Source organism: Mesoplodon mirus (genome assembly GCF_964341445.2).
Source record: "Mesoplodon mirus genome assembly, chromosome: 8".
Classification (NCBI taxonomy): domain Eukaryota; kingdom Metazoa; phylum Chordata; class Mammalia; order Artiodactyla; family Ziphiidae; genus Mesoplodon; species Mesoplodon mirus.
In genome coordinates, this window is record NC_138984.1 from 3,480,978 (window position 1) to 3,502,753 (window position 21,776).

At 48.9% G+C, this 21,776-nt stretch overlaps 1 protein-coding gene across 1 annotated transcript in view; it reads left to right on the forward strand.

Moving 5' to 3' along the window:
• COL6A3 (collagen type VI alpha 3 chain) overlaps window positions 1-21,776 on the forward strand; it is an 81,281-nt gene that overhangs the window by 32,623 nt on the left and 26,882 nt on the right. Inside the window, exons 8-27 of the mRNA XM_082631322.1 lie at window positions 795-1,400; window positions 2,765-3,379; window positions 4,610-5,209; window positions 5,852-6,189; window positions 7,291-7,369; window positions 8,601-8,746; window positions 10,084-10,176; window positions 10,688-10,741; window positions 11,871-11,942; window positions 13,089-13,115; window positions 13,206-13,250; window positions 13,370-13,423; window positions 13,882-13,944; window positions 14,560-14,625; window positions 15,060-15,113; window positions 17,315-17,350; window positions 17,948-18,010; window positions 18,558-18,620; window positions 19,943-20,005; window positions 20,896-20,958. Of these exons, the coding sequence (XP_082487448.1) occupies window positions 795-1,400; window positions 2,765-3,379; window positions 4,610-5,209; window positions 5,852-6,189; window positions 7,291-7,369; window positions 8,601-8,746; window positions 10,084-10,176; window positions 10,688-10,741; window positions 11,871-11,942; window positions 13,089-13,115; window positions 13,206-13,250; window positions 13,370-13,423; window positions 13,882-13,944; window positions 14,560-14,625; window positions 15,060-15,113; window positions 17,315-17,350; window positions 17,948-18,010; window positions 18,558-18,620; window positions 19,943-20,005; window positions 20,896-20,958 (3,200 nt within the window). The remainder of the gene's footprint in view (window positions 1-794; window positions 1,401-2,764; window positions 3,380-4,609; window positions 5,210-5,851; window positions 6,190-7,290; window positions 7,370-8,600; window positions 8,747-10,083; window positions 10,177-10,687; window positions 10,742-11,870; window positions 11,943-13,088; window positions 13,116-13,205; window positions 13,251-13,369; window positions 13,424-13,881; window positions 13,945-14,559; window positions 14,626-15,059; window positions 15,114-17,314; window positions 17,351-17,947; window positions 18,011-18,557; window positions 18,621-19,942; window positions 20,006-20,895; window positions 20,959-21,776) is intronic.

Here is a 21,776-nt window from a genome sequence, read left to right on the forward strand (position 1 = left end):
GATTCCCATTTCACTGAGAAAATACAAGTAAATCGAAAAAGAACTTCCAGAAGCCGTACTCGGTCTGTCCCAGCATCAGTGTCCATGTCTCGGCTGCCCTCCCGTTACTTGGAGGAACTGTCCCTGCTTCCCTGGGCAGCCTCACCGCTTCCCTACTCAAGGGTGTCACCTGTAACTCGCCTTCTCTCTCCTGCATCATCAGTTCTCTGACGTACTGGGTGATTCCATTCACGATACAAACGCAATGCCTTTTCTTTTCTCGTAAAAACTCTCCCTTGATGCCCTGCTCCCCGCTGCAGGAGTGCTCCAGGCTCCTTTATAAAGTGTTGCTGTCTACAATTCTTCTCTGAACACACCCTAACCTGCTGTTTGCTCTCCCTGCTCCACAGAACGTGCTCTGGTCAAGGTCCCTCCATCTGGCAAACCCCAGTAGTCAGTTGTCGGGCACTGTCCCCCTTGACCTATGAGTGTCACCATCTGTCACAGGTTCGATCCCCTCCTTCCCGAAACCCCATCCCCACTCGGTCTAGACCTGGCTCCTGTGTGTCTAGGTTCTTCCTCCTGCTGACTTACTTTTCCTTTTGCCCTTTGCTGCTTCCTCCTCTTCCCTCTGACTTGTAATCCCTGAGATGCCCAGGACTCTCTCCTGGGACTGGTACTCTAACTCCAATAGTCTGAATTAGGATACCTTACCGGTCAGGTGGCAGTTCTCTGACAAATTGGGAGGCCGTTCATGAACACTAAGAATTTGGTGCCAATGAAGCTGAAGCCCTATGATAACGTTTGATTCACAGGTGTCGGCGGCAAGAGGGATGTGGTCTTTCTCATCGATGGGTCCCAAAGTGCCGGCCCCGAGTTTCAGTACATCCGTACCCTCATTGAGAGGCTGGTTGACTACCTAGATGTGGGCTTCGACATGACCCGGGTGGCGGTCATCCAGTTCAGCGAGGACCCCAGGGTGGAGTTCCTGCTGAACGCCCACTCCAGCAAGGACGAGGTGCAGAACGCGGTGAGGCGGCTGCGGCCCAAAGGTGGGAGGCAGATCAACATTGGGGGCGCCCTGGAGTACGTGTCAAGGAATATCTTCAAGAGGCCTCTGGGGAGCCGGATTGAAGAGGGAGTCCCTCAGTTCCTGATCCTCATTTCTTCCGGGAAGTCTGATGATGACGTAGATGAATCGGCAGTAGAGCTCAAGCAGTTTGGCGTGGCGCCACTTATAATCGGAAGGAATGCAGACCAGGAGCAGTTGGTGAAGATCTCCCTGAGCCCTGAATACGTGTTCTCAGTGAGCACCTTCCGGGAGCTGCCGAGCCTGGAGCAGAAACTGCTGACACCCATCACAACCCTAACCTCCGAGCAGATACAGCAGCTCCTGGCCAGCACGCGCTACCCTCCTCCAGGTAAGACTGGGCGTTTCTTGTTCTTTGTTGTGTCTTCTTGAAAAAACATAAAAAATAACAGGCTCTAAGGCCATGGTGCTCACAAGTAAAATTAAAATAACGGGACACCTGAGATTGAACCAGCTGGATCTATTGCTTGTGGCAGGGAGGAAGGACACACACGCTGGTGAACCACAGGGCATCACAGCGAGAGGGTGTTAGGAAGGGCTTATGATAGGATTTGAACTCATCATAGATGATTTTGTGGAAGCCTTGAGGAAATGGGACTTTGCCCCGGATCGAATGCTGTCGAGAAGGAGTAATTTTATCATTGGATATCTTACCAAATGTCATGGCTAAAGCTGAAATTGATACAGAAGCAGTAGTCATGCCTATGATCCAGGATGGGGAGTGTCTGGTGATTTTTGTTTTCTTTTTGTCAGTGTTCAGATATGATCAGGGCGTGGCTGTCCCTGATACTGATGTTCTGTGAAATCTTTTATGTGCCACTGGAGAATCCAAGTCCTGGCTGTGTATGCCTGGCCAGCTTTTCTCTTTCTCAAGATAAATGGTTCAATTCCATGACCTGCTCAGCTTTTGCTGTGCTATGTTTCCACGATAAGTAGTCAGTGGTTTATGAGGCAAATGTTGAATTTGTTGAGAGGCAAGGTATGAGCTATTTAATAAATGGCACCCAAGAAGTACCTAGAATTCTAATTAATAGGAAGCCATGGTTCATCTTTCCTAGGACTTTTGATTAATTTATAGTTAAAAATGGATTCATGCAAAGAAAATAGGGGCATAACAGTGAAAATAAAAACTTTGTATAACTGCTAGAGATATGTGAGAAAAAGAAATACTATGAATCAAACACCAGGAACGATGGTGGGGCCTGCTGGAGCGAGTTGGGATTCTCCGGGCTGTCACTAGCTAAGTGGTGGCCTTGGATGAAGTGAGGGCCTTTGTCCTCAGCTATCTCTTTTCTTGCACAACAAAGATGTTGATCCTGGTGATCTCAATCCCTTCTGGTAGTAACAGTTCATGATTCATAGATTATGGTAACCCAGGATTCGTTTCTAAGTGCTATTTATATTTTTGAAATGAGTTGTAACCCAGACACCAAAGCCAAAATTAAAATCCAGTAAACTCAGAAAGAGAAAGTTTTGGAGAACTTAAAATATTTCAAGAAGCAGAAATTGTTTTGATGCAAAAGGCCCAATTTGTAATGATTGATTTAAAAAAAGCCTAGGAGATAAACACATGCACATCGGCTTATAATTTTCATGTTAATTGATATTATGGTGCAACATAGAGCAAAGTTCAGAAACGAAACCAGATGCGTGCCAGTCTTGTAGTGAGTTTTCTTTTTTCCTTTTCATCCACAGCCGTGGAGAGTGATGCTGCAGACATCGTCTTCCTAATCGACAGCTCTGACAGTGTGAGGCCGGATGGCATTGCACACATTCGGGACTTTGTTAGCAGGATCGTGCGGAGACTTAACATTGGCCCTAATAAAGTGAGAATTGGGGTCGTGCAGTTCAGCAATGATGTCTTCCCAGAGTTTTACCTGAAGACCTATAAATCCCAGGCCAGTGTGCTGGATGCCATACGTCGCCTGAGGTTCAAAGGGGGGTCTCCGCTGAACGCTGGCAAAGCTCTGGAATTCGTGGCAAGGAATTTCTTTGTCAAGTCTGCCGGGAGCCGGATAGAAGACGGGGTGCCCCAACACCTGGTTCTGTTTCTGGGTGGCAAATCCCAGGACGATGTTTCCAGGTATTCCCAGGTGATAAGCTCCGCGGGGATTGCGAGTTTAGGAATAGGAGACCGAAACATCGACAGAATGGAGCTGCAGACCATCACCAACAACTCCAGACTAGTCTTCACGGTTCGGGAGTTCAGAGAGCTCCCCAACATAGAAGAAAGGGTCATGAACTCCTTTGGACCCTCCAGGGTCACCCCTGCCCCTCCGGGAGTGGACACGCCCTCTCCCTCACGGCCAGGTATGAGCTGTGGTACCCGTGACTACAGAGCGGGACACCAATTGTTTTTTTTAATTGAAAAAAAGCAATTAGCATTCATTTAAATAATTTTCTTCTCTCAGGGCTGTGGCTGCCATACAATTAGAAACTAAATACGGGGAAAATAATTGAGTTGAAATTGTAGGAGGAATAGAAGGAAATGCATCTCAGAAAGCATATGGTCATTGATTCTTCCATGAGCTTCCACGAGACTAATCGTAGCCCCACTGAAAGTTTCTATAAAAGTGCATTGAGGGTTAGCCACAGACTCATTGGCTCTCAGAATAAAATGGCACCTTTGAAGTTGTTCAATCCACACCCCTCCGAACATGACTGGAAGTCAGCCTCTCTCCTAGGTGGGGTCATGGTCCAGTCAACCCTCTTTCTTTGGACTGGTATCGTCGGGAATTTAGAGCTGTCCACCTACAGCTTTGACCTCATGCTCCTGGGTCTGAACTTGGGGGCTGCCAAGAGCGAACTGAGCCCCTCCACCAACCCACGTCTTTCTTAGCTCCTACCCCAGGGGAGAGCCCCTCAGACGTCTGGAGCAAATGATTAGGGTTGGTTTTCCATGGGGCATCTGCACTCCACTGAGCTCTCTCATGTCTTCCTTCTGTACTGGTGGTGGAACATCTCACACTGCTCCGGATTCCCCTTCTCTCTCCTCCAGTCTTGATCCCTTGATTGAAATTAGGGAATTATCTCCAAATGTCGTTGAGTTTCACAGGCTCCAACCAAGCTCTCGGCATGCTGGCTGGTGATCCTCCAAGAGTCTGCTTCCCATTTTCCAATCTGCTTCTCTCAGCCCTCCCTTTCCCCGCCTCTAGCACACCTCCCCCAACTCCTTCCAGACACTGTCATTTATTTTTGACCAGGAGGAAAGTGTGTAGTGGCATTTCCTAAAACCCCTGATATCACGGACTGTTGAATTCATGGCATAATCTCATTTTGCCCGGGATACCTGGGACTCAGTTCCACTGAGTTTTCACGTCTCCTTTCCTTTTGTTTAGGTGATTTATCATTTATCACCTAAACGTGTTTGGAGGACTGTGAATTCAGGAACTCTAAAGGCATGGAATAGAGCCCAAGGTGTCCACTGTGAATGAATTACAGGAATGCCTTATTTTAATCATTTTAAATTTTGTGTTTTTGTTCTGGATATAGAAACCAAATTTCTCCTTTTTTTTTTTTTTTCATTGGAATCATCTTTAGAGAAAAAGAAAGCAGACATCGTGTTCCTGTTGGATGGTTCCATCAATTTCCGGAGGGACAGTTTCCAGGAAGTGCTCCGTTTCGTGTCTGAAATTGTGGACACGGTTTATGAAGGGGGGGACTCCATCCAAGTGGGGCTGGTCCAGTACAACTCTGACCCCACTGACGAATTCTTCCTGAAGGACTTTTCCACCAAGCAGCAGATTATTGATGCCATCAACAAGGTGGTCTACAAAGGGGGGAGGCACGCAAACACCAAGGTGGGCCTGGAGCACCTGCGGCTGAATCACTTCGTGCCAGAGGCAGGCAGCCGCCTGGATCAGAGAGTCCCGCAGATTGCCTTTGTGGTCACCGGAGGAAGGTCGGTGGAGGATGCCCAGGAGGCGAGCCTGGCACTCACCCAGAGAGGCGTCAAAGTGTTCGCGGTGGGCGTGAGGAACATCGACTCAGAGGAGGTGGGGAAGATCGCGTCCAACAGTGCCACGGCGTTCCGAGTGGGGAGCGTCCAGGAGCTGTCGGAATTGAGCGAGCAGGTTTTGGAAACTCTGCATGACGCGATGCATGAAACCTTATGTCCTGGTGTGCCTGATGTTTCCAAAGGTAATGCCCTTTAGGTGCATGTTTTCAACCATGTCCTGTCGATGTTGGTGAGTTACCTGTTTACCCAGATCCCCAGCGCTGGCCTCTGGGCTCCTATAGCATCTGGTGTGTCAGGCATTGACTTACGTCCACGTGGGTTGGGTCCTGGTTGTCACCTACCACTGTGATCGGATGTGGCTCCAGGATAGGAGTGGATGTCTGTCTTTTCTTGCTCTTACCAGATTTACTCCCCGCCCCCTACTCTTTAATCCCCTAAATAATTCAGACTGATTGATGCCTGTGTCTGTTTGTAGGTTTATTAGATCAATTATTTGAGATCAGAGGGTTTGCGTTCTCAAGTGTGTTTAGTCTAAAGCACAAACTCGGGATGCATTTAGATAGACACTGACTGTATACCATGCCAAAGTTGATTAATACCAGCAAAGCAAACATACTGAATGGCCAACAATTTTGGCTCCGAAGAGTCAGCATGAGTTTTCCCAGTGAGAGAGGCAGATCTAATTGCTTCTCAGAGCTCATACACAGAAGGTCCCCTTTTGCACTTGAGCGTGGTGTCCTGGTCCACGTCCCGAGCTGTGCCTGTAGGTTGAACACATCTCGGCAGCTCGACTTCGAGCTCATGGCCTGCTTTTCCCTTTACAGTCTGTAACCTGGATGTGATTCTGGGCTTTGATGGCTCAAGAGATCAGAACATATTTGTGGCTCAGAGGGGCTTTGAGTCCAAGATGGACACCATCCTGAATAGAATCAGCCAGATGCAAAGAATCAGCTGCAGTGGCGGCCAGCTGCCCACGGTGCAGGTGTCCGTGGTGGCCAACATGCCCTCAGGCCCCGTGGAGGCCTTTGACTTTGCTGAGTACCAGCCAGAGCTGTTTGAGAAGTTCCAGAGCATGCGCACCCAGCAGCCCTACATCCTCACTGCGGACACGCTGAAGCTCTACCAGAACAAGTTCCGGCAGGCCTCGCCAGACAGTGTGAAGGTGAGAACGGCTGCCTCGTTTCCGCTTCCTGTGCCATCTCTGGGTTTTACTGGGCAGGGGAAACCCTTGATGCCTGGAAGCCCCCTCCCCAAACTGTTCTTCTATAGAGGCGCTTCATGTTTGATGGGGTTGGCGGTGCCTGTATGTAAGAGTCCTTTATTATCAGCTGGGCTGAAATGGAATATCTGCTTCTAGTTTTACTAAAGCAGTAAAAAAATTCTTGGAAATCAGTAATTAAGCTTGAATGCATTGAATTTGTGAGTAATTCATGTTTAATCATAGTCCTGACCATTAAATGCATTATGTTCTCTATTTGTATTTACTTTTATCTCTCTCTTTCTCTGTATTGGTTCACACACACACACACACACACACACACACACACACACATACACAATCAGTTTGCTAGGGCTGCCATAACAAAGTTCCACAGGTGGGGTGGCTTAAACAACAGGAATTTATTCTCTCACAGTCCTGGAGGCTGGAACTCTGAGATCAGAGCAGCGTCAGGGTTGTTTTCTTGGAGGTCTCTCAACTTGACTTGGAAATGGCGTCTTCTCCTTCTGTCTCCACGTGGTTTTCCCTCTATGTGTGTCTGTGTCCTAATTGCCTCATCTTAGAAGGACACCAGTCGTCGGATGAGGACCCACTCTAATGACCTCAGTTAACTTAATTGCCTCTTTAAAAGTCCTATTGCCAAACATGGTCACACTCTGAGGCATTGAGGGTTAGGACTTCAAAATATGAATTTTGGAGCCTACAGAACGGGCACACAAACACACACGCACGCATGTACACGCCCATGCATACGCATGATTTCTAGAAACTACACCCCCTAAATAAGAGAATGAGATAAACTTTTTACTTCCATTGTTGATTGTGCTTTTAAATAAATCAACTCCTACCCTATACCCATTTATTTTATACCTCATTTATTGCACAGTATCAAGGAGCTATGAACATGGGGTGATTGTTTCTCAACCTTGGCCCCCAGTTTCCTCCGCTGTAAAGTGGTGGCTTTGAACTGGCTAATCCTCCTCTCAAGGGTCTGTGATGTTTCTTTTACTTTTGGCTGGCGCTTGACATATCTTTTATCTTCAGGTGGTCATTCATTTTACTGATGGGGTGGATGGAGATCTGGCTGATTTACAAAGAGCATCGGAGGAACTCCGACAAGAAGGTGGGTTCTGGGGCTTTCTATGGGAGAAGTAAACCTGGGTGAGGAAGGCGCACTGCTGGGCTGGAGAGAAACGACTCCACTAAGGGACCCTCTGGGAGAGCGGCTTCTCTTGGAGGACACCTCATCCCAGCATTTTGGTCCTCTGTCGCCTGCCTGGGGCTACAGGATGGGACAGCAAGGACCCCGTACTTACACAGACAGCTCTATTACCAAGTCCTGGCACAGACCCCACGGGGTCTCAGGCTCATTCCTGTGGTAGAACATCTAGAAAGCATGATGCTTTTGTAAAAGAACATGAAGTTTTGATTCATTTGGCTGTATTATATAAACTAGGAATTCATTTTATAGCAAAAAATCTTGCTGTATTTTCCGTTTGCAGTTATCAGAGCTCAAAATTACTCCAACGTTAAGAAAAGGTACACTTTCACCTAAAATTTGGAAAGCACACTTTCCAAATTTAAGGTGACTGGTTTGCAATGGTACCTGTTATCAGATATACTATTTGACTGTTTATCTGCTTTGGAATTTGGTAGCACTGGCTATCAAAAAAGTGGATGCCAACACTAGAGGTTTAAGAAGAATTTGTTGAAGCATAATTTATCATAAGAATGTTCTATTTATTAGCTTGCTTTTCCAGAGCAATGGAGATGAGACTGCTATCATCTGATTTTGGAGATGTGGGATTTCAATTCTTCCCACAGCATACCTGTGTTACATAAGACCAGAGCTTGAGAATTTATGTATGAATAAACTTCATGGTGTTGTTTCCTAGAGTTACATTAATCCATTTACTTACTGACAAATCAGAAACAATTACTCAGAGGAGTCCAGAGTTCCAGTATTTCCACTCTTCGGAGCAGCTAATTAGTGTGATTAAGCATGGTTCAATTAAAGGCCAAATTTTTTTTTTTTTTTTTTCTTTTTACGGTACGCGGGCCTCTCACTGTTGTGGCCTCTCCCGTTGCGGAGCACAGGCTCCGGATGCGCAGGCCCAGCGGCCATGGCTCACGGGCCCAGCCGCTCCGCGGCATATGGGATCCTCCCAGACCAGGGCACGAACCCGTATCCCCTGCATCGGCAGGCGGACTCTCAACCACTGCGCCACCAGGGAGGCCCCAAGGCCAAATTTTATACTGAAGTTTTCTTTAAAAAATAAAAGAGAGTCAGGAGGAAAAGTACTGTGGCTCTTGAATGCCTAGGTGAGGCTTCTTAAGTGTACCTGTCCCCCCAGGCGTCCGAGCTCTGATCTTCGTGGGCCTTGAACGTGTCGCCAACTTGGAGCAGCTGATGCAGCTGGAGTTTGGGCGAGGATTCACCTACAACCGGCCCCTGAGACTGAACTTGCTGGACCTAGACTATGAACTAGCGGAGCAACTTGTGAGTGTTTTATGTATCTACACACAAACTGGTTTAGATAGCACAATATTGGGCATCTCAGGATAACGCAGTCCGTTATCACCAGACAAATGGAGGAGAGACCGCTGGGTGGGCAATTTAATTCATGTAATTTACTTGGGACCTACTTTGTTGCCGTAACATGAGTCCTGGAAACGGAGCTATCTGAGAACTGGAAAGACGGCCACCCAGGCATGGGTGTCGAGGCAGCTGTCGCCTTAGAGTTTCCTCTGCTCCCTTTAAAGAGACTTCTTTTCATTTATAAGATTGTTGAGAAGCCATAACATTGAGATTGACCCCTCCCTCTGTCAACAGGAAACAGGGAAAACAAGAATATGCAGGAAACGAAAGACCATTTCTGGGTGGAAAGGGGCTTCCATTGCATTCTTTTCTAGTTCCCTTTGGAGCAAATGAGGGCGCCCCATGAGGCTTCCTAATCTTCTTGGGTTCAGTCTCTCAGCAGGTGGGGTTAACGTCTGGGTTTGGGGGTGAGGCTGGGGGCTTTTGGGACGTGAAGGGGCTGAGCGTTCAACTCAGGGGTTCTTTGGAGGAGGCAGCGGTGCCCTATGGGACGAGCTGACTCCCTCCTGCCCTCCGACCTTCTTCCCAGGGCTACAATTTGGATTTTTTTATTGAGTGGAAGGAGGTTGAGTTAATTGACAAACCTAGGACATGGGAGAAAGTGAAAACTGTAGGAAATTCACAGCAAGAAAAGGCATTGACCATCATGAGTTTAGCAGGTAGAAATGTACTTTGGGTGTGCGCTTTCCCGCATAAGGCCAGGGGCTGGGATGGGAGGGAATGTCCAGGGTGTCTGATGGGCGCTGGAGTCATTGGTGACTGGTGGCGCGGTGCCTGTGACCCAGAGGCAGGGATCCCGCCCCGCAGCTGCTCCCAGGCCTCCTCCAGGCTGGCGCCATGTTCCGTGGCTCTGACCAGGGTTCCGGGGAAGGGTGTATGGTCTCTGCTCTGAAACCACCTTCCATCCTGGCCGTCTGCAATGGTTTGTCAGGTTTTACTTTCTGGAGCTTAAAAATATGTAAGCTATGCTTAACATCTGAAGCTTGAATATCTATGTTGGAAACTTCTAGAAATAAGGCCCAACCTGAGGTGACATTGTGAATAAGATGCATTATCTTTGGTGGTTCTTCAGAGTCCATTTGTGACACTGTATTACCCGCCAATGGCTCAGCCTTCAAGGGAGTGCTGTAGGAGGTAACTTTATCTCTTGCTGTGGATGCCACAGTCCTCAGACGGCACATTTATGCCTTTTTTCTAGACATTTATTGAGATCTGAGCTTCGTTTTTTGTCTTGGTAGGACAACATCGCCGAGAAAGCCTGCTGTGGGGTTCCCTGCAAATGCTCTGGACAAAGAGGAGACCGAGGGCCCATTGGCAGCATTGGGCCAAAGGTATGGTGGTTTTACCCTTTTCTTACACCTGAGACTAGATTTCAGAGCCGTCATTCCTTTGGCTGGGGAATTTCTCTGCTATGATGGTGGGGAGACGGGAAAGGGAGGAGAAGGAACTAGCTGCACTGCAGGACAGATCTGAGGTGCAGACCTTGTCCCTGTGTCTGCTCCCTCCTCCCTTTCCACTGGGTTCTTTCGTGCATTGGTTCTTCCTTTTATAAAATTATGTTAAGACCAGTGGCATCATTGACTGGCAGCCTCACTAGGACGGCCAGCAGGGATTCTTCACATTTGCCTCTAAGTTATAGGAAATGCACAGGATTTCTTGGTAGATCAAGAGCCTTAAAGATCCTGATAGAACAATTGCACTGAAATAATGAGTAGGAAACCGTCACGTTCCAGGGACACCGAAAGCACCGCTCTACCAAATGAAGGGGGGTGAAGAGATGCTTAAATAGGAAACAGAGAAAACCACAGCATTTAACCAAGGAAACGATTTACTTTGTTCTAGGGTATTCCTGGAGAAGATGGCTATCGAGGTTATCCTGGTGACGAGGGTGGACCTGTAAGTAAAGGTTGTTTTATTCCTTAAATCTCTGTTCCCTCCTTGTTCTTTACATGTTGGGATTGAACAGTGGGGTTCCTCATCTGTTCTGTTTCCAGTCTTTTCCACCAGAAAAAAATTACTTTCTAACTTTCTTAACAACTTGACTCAGATTTCTACACTACGGAAACTAGTCTGAGAATCTGAGGATGACAAATGTGGGTAGGAAGTGCAGGTTTTTACGTGTTCCATCTCAGAGGGAGGGACAAAATGGCTTCTGAGACAGAGGACCCCTCAGGATGGCAAACCCAGCATCTACCAGATTCAGACATCCAGGCAGAGCTGAGAGGCAGCTGGAGCCGGGGGTGCAGGGGAAACCCAGTCAGGATTTTAGTGGTGACGCCCTTTGAGGGCAGCCTCCCAGAGGGCGGTTGCTGTTATGAGTTATCAGTCACCAAGGGGTCCATTTGGGGGTGGGTAGAGCCTGAAGCAGGGCCTTCGGGAAGCAGGATCCTGCCCAGAATTGGTTTGAGAACTTTTGAGACACTAAAACAAGGCCCAGCCCTGGGGTGGGGAGAGAGGACCCCAGCGGAAGGAGTTGAAGCCACCAATGTCCCGTTCAGCAGTGCCGGGTGTCAGGGCTGAGCCTGGGCCCCACTGGAGAGCTGGGAGCCCAGGACCATGGCCAGCCCTGGGATGGGGAGAAAGGGCCCCAGCGGGAAGAGTTGAAGCCCCCAAGGTCCCGTCCGGCAGTGCCGGGTGTCGGGGCTGAGCCTGGACCCCATAGAAGAGCTGGGAGCCCAGGACCATATGGAGAAGCAGCCAGCCTGAGGGTTCTCCATGGGCCCAGCCCCCACCCAGACCCTGTACCCTGAGGCCTGCTTATCCTCCGCCCACCAGGAGGTGCCCTCTGTGCTGCAGACACTCCCAGACCCCACTCCCTCCAGGGGAGGGAACTGCAGGTTCAAGGCCCTGTGCAGAGGTTGGCCTGCGGGGGCCGCGGGCGGGGATGCTGGAGGCCCCGCCTGGCCCATCAGCCCGCCAGCCAGTGGACAGCTTCCTAATGCACGCCTTTCGCAGGGCTCCCTACTCAGTGGAGACTCGTGACAAGAAGCTCCAACTTGCAAAATGCCTCTGTTTCTCCTGACAGGGTGAGCGCGGCCCGCCTGGTGTGAACGGCACTCAAGGTTTCCAGGGCTGCCCCGGGCAGAGGGGCATAAAGGTACAGTGACCCCCATGTGTGGGGAGGGGACCATGGCACCAGGCCCCAGCGGGGAGAGGGCGGTCGGTGGCACGTGCAGAAGGGGGACACTTTCTCCAGTGCCTCCTGGGGAAGGAAGATGCCTGCCCCGGCTTCTCTGCTCAGCGCTGGCAGTCAATGGCCTCTCACAGAAGCAGCCCAGGGTCTGGTGGTTTCAGGAACACACTCCATGCCAGGAAGGGAGCCTGAGGTTGGAGGAACAGTTTGGTATGGCAATGGGAAGCAGCCAGGACACACTGACGAGGACAGACAGAACGTGGGCCAGGGCAGAGAGAAGGCTGGTGCCCGGCAGCTTCAGCCCCTGGACCTGGGAGGAGTGAGGGAAGTGGAGAGGGGGCAGAGACAGAGGGAAAGGACTCATGTGCTGGAAAGTTCTGCGTGTGAAATACTTGGAGTCAAGGGCTGATGAACTTTCTCCTCAATTTGCTGCAGTTTGAGAGACAGGCCACTGCAATGTTATAAAGGGGCCTCCTCGGAGGCCCTGTCCCTGGCCTTCAGGGCCCAGCCCTCCTGCCCAGAGAGCCAACACTACCCAAGTGCTCAGGTCCAGGCAAGTTAGTTTTATGAGCCCCTCGTGATAGAGAGAGAGCTAGCCAAACAGATGAATCTCTAACACTGAACTTTCAGACACTGACTTTTTTTTAATATAAATTTATTTTATTGATTTTATTTTTGGCCGTGTTGGGTTTTTGCTGCTGTGTGTGGGCTTTTCTCTTGTTGTGGTTCGTGGGGCTACTCTTTGATGCGGTGCGCGGGCATCTCACTGCGGTGGCTTCTCTCGTTGCAGAGCACGGGCTCTAGGCGCACATGCTTCAGTAGTTGCGGCACACGGGCTCAGTAGTTGTGGCTTGCAGGCTCTAGAGCATAGGCTCAGTAGTTGTGGTGCATGGGCTTAGTTGCTCTGCGGCATGTGGGATCTTCCTGGACCAGGGATCGAACCCGTGTCCCATGCATTGGCAGTCAGATTCTTAACCAGTGAGCCAGAGGGAAGCCCCAGACACTGACTTTTAAGTTGGGGACAGGGAGAGGAGAGCCCTTAGCCTATTCTAGCCTATTCTATTCAGCCTCCGGGAAGGAGCTAATGTTTTCTCTTCCCTTCCCTTTTAGGGCTCTCGTGGATTCCCAGGAGAGAAGGTACTTAAGCTTGCTTTTCTTTTTATATTTAAAACTTTTCCAGTGTTTTGCCATATTTTACACTCACCTGTGTGTCTTGTCCCCTCACAGGGTGAATTAGGAGAAATTGGACTGGATGGTCTTGACGGTGAAGATGTAAGTGATTTTACACTCTAAGTGCAAATTGCTTTTGGTCCTGAAGATTCCAGTGACTAACACCTCAGTCTGTGGTAGAAATTATGCCAGGAATGACATTTTATCATTGTCTTTGGCAGGGAGACAAAGGATTGCCTGGTATTTCTGGAGAGAAAGGGAATCCAGGAAGAAGGGTAAGTATATTTCTGCAGTGTTACTGTCATGGAAAAACTATGAACATTTCACTTAGGGATTATTTCTTTTACTTGTGTATGTTAAGACCGCTTCCTCCAGGCAGCCTTCCCTGACCTCCTCCGGGGGTGTGCATCCTTGGCATCTCCTATGTCCTTTGTCAGCTGTGACATATTTACATTATATTTTCTTGTTTGGAGAGTATGTCCCATTGGGCAAGGACTGAGTGTGTTTTGTTGAAATAAATCCCTAGTGCCTGGCATAGAGTGGGTCCCCAATAAATACTTGTGGGTTACCTGAAGTATCTGGAAATAATTTTACCTTCATGGCAAATGAGTAAATGGTAAATGCTGAACACTGTTCTTTTTAAGATTTGTGATTGGAAGAATGCAATTTTGAGAGTGAGATAAATATGTGAAACTCATCTAATTCCCAGTCTCTGCTTGTGGTTTTTATTTAGGGTGACAAAGGACCCAAAGGAGACAAAGGAGAAAGAGGGGATGTTGGGATCAGAGGTGACTCGGTAAGGGGAAATCCTTGTCACCGATTTGAGACTTGAGTCAGGGGAAGGAATTTGTGGGGAGAAGTGGGTTGAAAGGAAGAATTTTACTCTTGAAATTGCTTTAAAACATGTTGGCAAAATATGTGGTTTGCCCTTTCCTTAGAATTTTGGGGTGGCTCAAGATGTCTTTACTCTCTCGCTGCAAAGATAAGTCTTTGCAAAGCCTCTTATGTGAAGACCAGAGAAGTTTCCCTAAAATGTGGTCTCAGGACACTTTAAGTTCGCTTTAGGAAAAGGGAAGAGTTTGCAGTTTTTCTTGCTTTATGGGTCTCTAAAACCTGTCAACAAGTGACCATCGCTGGGCCAGCCTCTTCTGGTCCAGCCCAGGACAAGGCAAGAGTGAGCCTGGCCACCATCCTCCCGGGGGGAGGAAGAGCCATCTCCCCCCTTGTTTGGGGCTCAGAGTGATTGCTGACCCCACGGTAGGCTCTATCAGGGTGAGATGGGCGTTATCTGGATGGGATGTGGCCAAAGCAACTGGCATTCAGACCACCACTAATATTCTCCTGGTCACTGACCCAGCAGCAGTGGCTTTCCCTGCACACGTGGCTTATTCCCGACCTGTTCTCTTTTCAGGGTAACTCAGGACAGGACAGCCAGCAGAGAGGACCCAAAGGAGAAACCGGAGACATCGGCCCCATGGTACAGCACTCTGTGTACCTAGACTGCCCCTGTGCCGAGAGCCCGAGAAACTAAACTCAAGCTGGTTCACTGCCAGCCCCGGAGGCCACGACGTGGTCTTTAAGGCTGTGGATGTACAAGGCTGAGGTTGGGAGCAGAAAGCCCCAGGAAGCCAGTGTGCACACTGGCAAAGGGGTCTCCAAGAGGAACAGAAACAGCCCCTCCCAAGAGGGGCTTCCTCTCGGCAGAGTTGTGCCCCATAGATATTTCCAGAAAGTGCTCATCAAAACTAAGCTTTGTGGGGGACAGAGTGAACCTGGGTCTAAGGCACCCCCAGAGTGTGCGACTGGCCCTGTGTGTATCCATTCCTTTTCCCCAGCGTCTTGTGCGATATTTGAGTTACAAGTTCTTCTTTGCAGATGAGAATCTTACATTAATTTTCTTTTCCATGACAGGGTCTCCCTGGGACAGATGGGGTGTCTGGCGGGCCTGGAGAACCCGGGAAAAGCGTGAGTGCCTCTTGGGGTTTGCGGGGGCTCTGTGGTGATATTTACTGAACTCTGCTAGACACTCTTTGGGGCAGAGCTGCTCAGCAACTTTTTATTTAGGGAATTTAAGGCGATTTCGGAAACCACTGTCCCCCGTGTGTTGCTACTTCTGCAGACCCTTCATTCTGATCATTCACTCTGGACTCCCTCAGCCCGCTTCCCTCCCCTTCCAAAACATACTGAACAGACACTTTTAAAAGTAATATCTTTGCTGCTTTCGAATATTTGGCTGGGCTTTATCCCACTGAATGTTTAAAAAAATCTAAACAGAAACACAAATACAGAGGGAGTGAGGGGATAAAGGGCGGGGAGGCTGATGGGGTGTATATTTGTTTTGTTTGATAGTTGTTTTTCTTGTACCGCTGTAACTCCAGCAGTGAAACCAGAGTCAATTTTCTAGTGAATTGCATCTCGCAATTGCTTTTTCAAGACGTTTCAGAAATGCCTGTTGTAGACTGCTCAGTGCATGCCTCGTCTTTGAGTCTTGTTGAAGAACTGCTGAAGCCAAAGGGAGATGAATGATCTTTGGGAAGCTGTTTGAGTGCTTCCAGGGCCCAGGGTTACAGAGAGCTCAGACCTCCTAGCTGGGAGAAGATGTGTCTGGAAGTCTGTAAATTCTCACGGCTAGTTCAGGGCGCTGGTGGGTGCCTGAGAAAGGTGTCTGCTCAGCATCTGGCTGGGGATGGGGGCCAGATCGGGGCCCCCTCAACCCTTTCCCCCATGGCAGTCACATGGTTAGGGGTCCGCAGTGGACGATCAGAGGGTGTGTGCTGACAAGGGCCTGGAAAAGAAATGACTCTCGGCCCTAGGCAAATGGTATACTATGGGCATAACCTTGCTTTGAAAATTCAGAAGAAAACTTAAATTTTGAAAATGTACCTTAAAAGCTTTTGAGTATTATTTTTGAATAATGCTGTTGATTTCTACAATGAAAAAAAAACCATGAGGAAACACTCCATTGTTATAATGTGCTAAACAGCTTAGTTCGTGAGTACAGCCAAAGCTTGTTTCCATGAAGAGACTTAAAATACAGTCAAGCATACAGTTCATGTTAATTCTATGCACAGGGTGTCAGTTTGGGTTTGAAATCAGTGCGGTCAAGTTAGGGCTGTCTTCCCTTAGGACACATCACTAAGCCAGGCTCACGCCCAGATGAAAGGCATCCTTCCCCTGGGCTACCTCACTCCTCACATGGCCTGAGCACAGGTGGCCCCTGGTCATACTCGGTGAGGTCCCCTTTGGAAGTGGCAGGCAGATTGCTACTCTGTGGAGAGTGGCCTGGCCGCGTCCCTCCCCCTCTTGTCCATATGTCATCCCTGGAAGGAGGCCAAGGGCTTCCATGAAAGAAGCTGCCATTACAGTGAATCAGGGCAGAATGGTGGCCCCAGAAGATCATGGGGCTTGTTCACTGGGAGAAGAGAAGGTGGTTCTTGGGTCGATGCAGAAGATAGAGGCCAAGCCTGTAACAGGCTGGTGCGTCACAGGCTCCAGAATTCAACCCCTAACCTTGCAAAGATATAGCCAGGATGGATTCCCACCCCAAACCTTTCCAGTGAAGAGGAAGCCATCTTGAGGTGGGAATTAATGGATTGCTTAAGAGCGAGCCCACGTTTATTTGAACTAAGGGTCACTTCTGGAGCATCGGGGAAGATGTTGCCAAGTCATGAGCCCAAACCAAGTGCAGCCGGGCTTTTAGGTTCACATACGCCCACGCTGAATACTTTACTTAACCGAGTGTGTGTTATATTTGGCCGGGACAGTGTGGAGAGTCTGGGACTCCCTTCCATTATAATTAACGTCTTACCTCTCCCTCCAGTTAGGAAAATGGAAGAAAAATAGACAGGTCGACCTTCCTGTTTCACATTCCTTACTTGAAACTGTCTGGGGCCGTGCAGCCCGAGGGGTCCTTACTTTGGTTGGCAGGTCTGAAGTCATCCTCAGACCGTCCATGTGGATGATTGACAAGGGCAGCGTGGAAGAAAACCTTTGCCGAGGGGAGGGCGGGAGAAAAGGTGTCCCTTCATGGGAGTTTCCTCTGGGCTGGGTAGGCACAGTGTCTGGGGCCCAGAGGGTGTCATGAAGGTGCGGGTTAAGTCCCAGGGAGCCCGGCCTCCCCCAGCCTCCCCGCCTCCCTTTCACTGTTTGTGTGATTTCTTCCTCAGGGCGGCTTTGGCCGAAGGGGACCAGCAGGGGCTAAGGTAAGCCTCAAAGTCACCATCTCTTTGCTGTCATCACAACGTCAGTCACTGTGTGCTCTCGGGAGAGGGTCCCCACCCCACCCGCAAGTTAAAAATTACTCTCTCCTTCGCAATCAAAGCTTGTAGCTCCCATCTTTTCTACCATCTCCTTAAATGTAGCCTCTTCTGTAAGACTTACAAAAACGATGATGGCAGTGGAAATGATTAACAAAATGAAAGTGACGGTGGGGAGGGGAGAAGGGAAGGGAAATGACTGGGGAGGCAGCGTCCTGGGGGCCTCTTGCCTGCGACGTGCCCACTTACCTGGTCATAAGCAAGTCACATGTCTTGGTGGCTCTGTCCTCCCACCTGTGCGAGACAGGTTTGGGTCCAAAAGAGCTTCATGTCGAGAAGTCATCTTGAGGAAAAGGTGAGGGAAGAGTGCGACTCGATCCTAAGAGTGCAAAGTGCCCCCGAGTATTGAATGTCTCTCCCTGGAGTTATGGCCCTCTCACTTCTGACCCCTGGTACAGCTGTGACTGTCTCCCTGCACCCCTGTGCAGATGTGACTGTAGAACAGAGCGCTGACCCTTCCCTACATCTTCTCTTGTTTCAAAGGGCAACAAGGGCGGTCCCGGCCAGCCGGGTTCTGTGGGAGAGCAGGGGACCAGAGGTGCACAGGTCAGTACCCCCGGTGTGGTTGCGTGCCTTGTGACATGTTCCCAGATGCCCTACCATTTTTTTTTTGACACCAATACGTTCGTGTTATTGATTCTTTAAAACCATGTTCTTTTTTAAAAATTGAGGTGACCATGGCTTTTACAAAATTGAGCACAAAATTAATTTTTTAAGGTGACGTTTAGTGCATCCCCAATGTTGCACGACTATCATCTCTATCTAGTTTTGAAACATTTTCATCATCCCCCAGAGGAGACCCTGTACCCATAACGCAATCATGCCCCTCCCCCAGCTCCTGACAACCAACTAACTCCCTTTCTGTCTTTGTGGATTTGCATATTCTGGACCTTTCACATGCATGGAATCGTTTCATAGGTTTTGGGTCTGGCTTTGTCACTCAGCACCATGTTTTTGAGGTTCATCTATGCTGTAGCTGGTGTCAATGTTTTGCTCCTTTCCATGGTGGAATGATGTTCCGTTGTGTGGATATTATGGCAGTCATGGTGTGTCACCTCCACATGGCACTTACGTTGGCATTTTACTTTTTCAGGGTCCTCCTGGTCCCACCGGCCCTCCAGGCCTGATCGGTGAACAAGGCATTCTTGGACCGCGGGTAAGTCTGTCTTGATCCCACCCCTCTCTTTAGCTAAGTGGATAGCATGTTGCCCCAGCAGGCTGAGAGTTCCATGTTTTAGGAAGGGTGGAACAGGAGACAGACCCCTCCGCCCGACTCTTTGGCAGCACAGACCTGGGGCCAACCTCAGTCCTCGGAGCAACTGGTTCATTCACCCTGAGGAAGTTAGAGGGGGTTTTTCTTGATGCTCCAGGGGCTAAGTCCCAATGCTGCCCCTTCCAAACATAGGCCACCTGGGAGGTGAGCAAAGGAAGGAGGGGCCTCATTGCAGAAGTCTTAGGGTGGATCTGCAGGAAATCAGATGAATCGACCAAAATTCTCAGATTACTCTGTATTATTTCATATTTGGCCCCTGGAAATTGCCCCTGTGGTTTGGTATTTGTGTAAGGAGTTCCCCATCCTCAAGTTCGACATGGAAGATGTTCCTTAAACTTGCTGTCAATGCAAACATCAACATCTATCTTGGCTGTTATTGATGATGAGCAGAAACATGGTGTAGCTGAGCTAGGACTGGGTGCCCATACTCTGGTGTCCCTTGGGTCTACTAGGAACAGGGAACCATCTTATAATGTGTTACAGAAATTAGTAATGACTAATAAACTGGCAATGAACTGGCCTGAGGCTACATAAACACGCAAAAATGTTTTACAGGGGAAGTAGGAACTTTGTGAGAGACCCTATTTGCTTGGAAAGTCCTTCCCAAGTTTGAAATCTGATAAATACCTATTTTGTTTTAAATATTTATTTAAGCTCTGATTAGTCAAGAATTTAAGATGGTGCAGAGGTGAGTTGAAGCCCTTCAAATAGTTAACAGTACAAACAGCTGCCACCATCTGGATTTGCCGCATCTGTCAGGGTCATTTCTGGGCCCTGTAGGCTGCACTTCATTTTAAGAGCTATGTTCCTTTGTTAACTTATTCACTCACTCGGTGAGAAAGTGTGTATAGGTTTCCACACCTGTAAAGTCAGGTGCTCGTTGTGGAGGCGTGGAAAGGGAGAGGAGGTAAAGCTACATAAATCCGGTGTTTGTCCCCTAGTCGGTAACTTAGGAGGTGAACGTTAATTACTGAGACGTGTGCACACCTGTGAAAACTGGTCACACTCATATTTTAGGTTTGCACAAGCCACCTCCATGCACGTTTGCACTGGGGTCTCCAGGGCTGAGAGTGGCAGAGAGTTGCAGGATCTGACCTCCACACGGGGCAGCAGGGGGTGGGGTGGGGCTTGCGAGAGGCGGGCTTCCACCGCTTTGGCTTAGAGAGTGAATGTTTCACTGACTCTCTCCTCTCCTCATGCTCCAGGGAAACGGGGGGACCGCAGGTGCTCCTGGAGAACGTGGCAGAACCGGGCCCCTGGGAAGAAAGGTTTGTCTGGAGCTCGTTTTCCCCAGGCCGGGGCCTGGCCAGACACCATGTCACCGCTCCCTCGTTTGTCAGTCTGTCCAGCTGCTTGGTTTGCATATCCCGTCTCCTCCCCTCTGGTCTTTTCCACCAGGCCTCCCCTGTTGACAGTGGCTGGGCCAGTGGGATCACTGTCCCCACCTTAAGGGCACCCATGAGCTGTGTGCAGTGGGTTGGCCTGCATTCTCATAACCAGAACTGCCAGCCTCTGCTGAACTGCCCTATCTTTTCGAGCACAGGCTTGTGAGGACAGCTCAGCATCCTCAGGGCCCTTGGAGCACAAGCAGCCTAGGACCACTTCCGTATTGCACTGAATATTCTCCAGATATTGACACTGTGCACAGCAGCCCCGCTGGCCACGTGCAGCTAATCCAAGGGTCCCAGAGCCCAGCTGCTTTGGATAACAGCAGCTTGCTATATGCAGGCTGCCTTTCTATGAGCCTTGAGAACAACGACTATTCATCATAGCCAGTCTGAGAGGCAGCATTTTCTCGGGGAAAGCAGTGTGTTCACGTGACTCCAGCCTTTTTGCCTCTCTGCCCCTCGTGGGGCCACACTGGCTTTCACTGCTAATTCCACGCCTTCCTCTTTCCCGTCTCTCTCTCCTCCCTGTCGGCACGTCCCCGTGCCATGAAGATGAAAAGAACCAACACAAGCCTTCCTGGATTCTCTTCCAGGAGTCCGCACGTGGACGTTGAAATTTAAAAAATCATTAACATCAAAATCTAAAAGGTGAAGTTAGCAGCTTGTGGCAACCCTACCGATGATGTCACCCAGAACAAGGGCAGGGCTTGGAATCACATTTTAAATAGTCCCAGACCCACAGGTGTCTCAGCCCTGTTTCTTATGTCTAGGGCGAGCCCGGAGATCCAGGACCCAAGGGAAGCATCGGGAACCGAGGCCCTCGTGGGGAGACGGTAAGATCAACACGTGCACGGGGCCCAGGCTGCCACTGACTCCACTGAGATGCTCAGGAAGCAGGGAGATGTGGCCTTGTGCTGGGCTGGCCTTTGTCATTGCAACTTGCGTTGGTTCCACAAAGAGACAGCTTGATAGCTGCTTCTTATATTACTGGGGATGTGATTGAAAATAGTGAAACCTGCTGCTTATAAGTTTCAAAATAATTTTTATTTCACTGGAGAGGGAGTGAATAGAGACATTTTTTCTTGATTTCTTTCTGAGAAGTGAATGTGGTGGTTTACTGACCCTTGAACCACCTTCATTTCAGGTCTTGCAAATGCTTTTGGAGCTCAACTAGATGGAGCTTCTCTGCAAAGAAATAAACGTCCTTGGTTTAAAATGGAATGGGCTTTGATAAGATCTCAATTCAGGTTGAAACGGTTTGTGTTGAATGAGACATCCCAGCAATGGAAATTCTAACTTTGAGAATTCGTTTAAAAAAGTTATTTAAAAACACCCTAACTGCTCTCTTGCAATAATGTTGTAACGTACGTTTCTATCCAGGAAAAAGAAATCTCGAGTACATTGGGAATTTTTCTGTAAGATGAGTCATTACACCTAAAAACTACACGAGTGGACCAGGTTGATCTGACTCACAATCCCAAAGCTTGAAAATACTTTTCTTGTGTTTGTAATTTCTCTACAGCTAACTAAAATTTTAAAATCCATTGCTATTGCTGTCTCAGAAGCAGAGGGGAAAAAAAAACCAGACTTTAAAATCTACTCAAACCATTCAATGACATCTCTTCCTGATTCTGTTTCTATAAATTTGGGG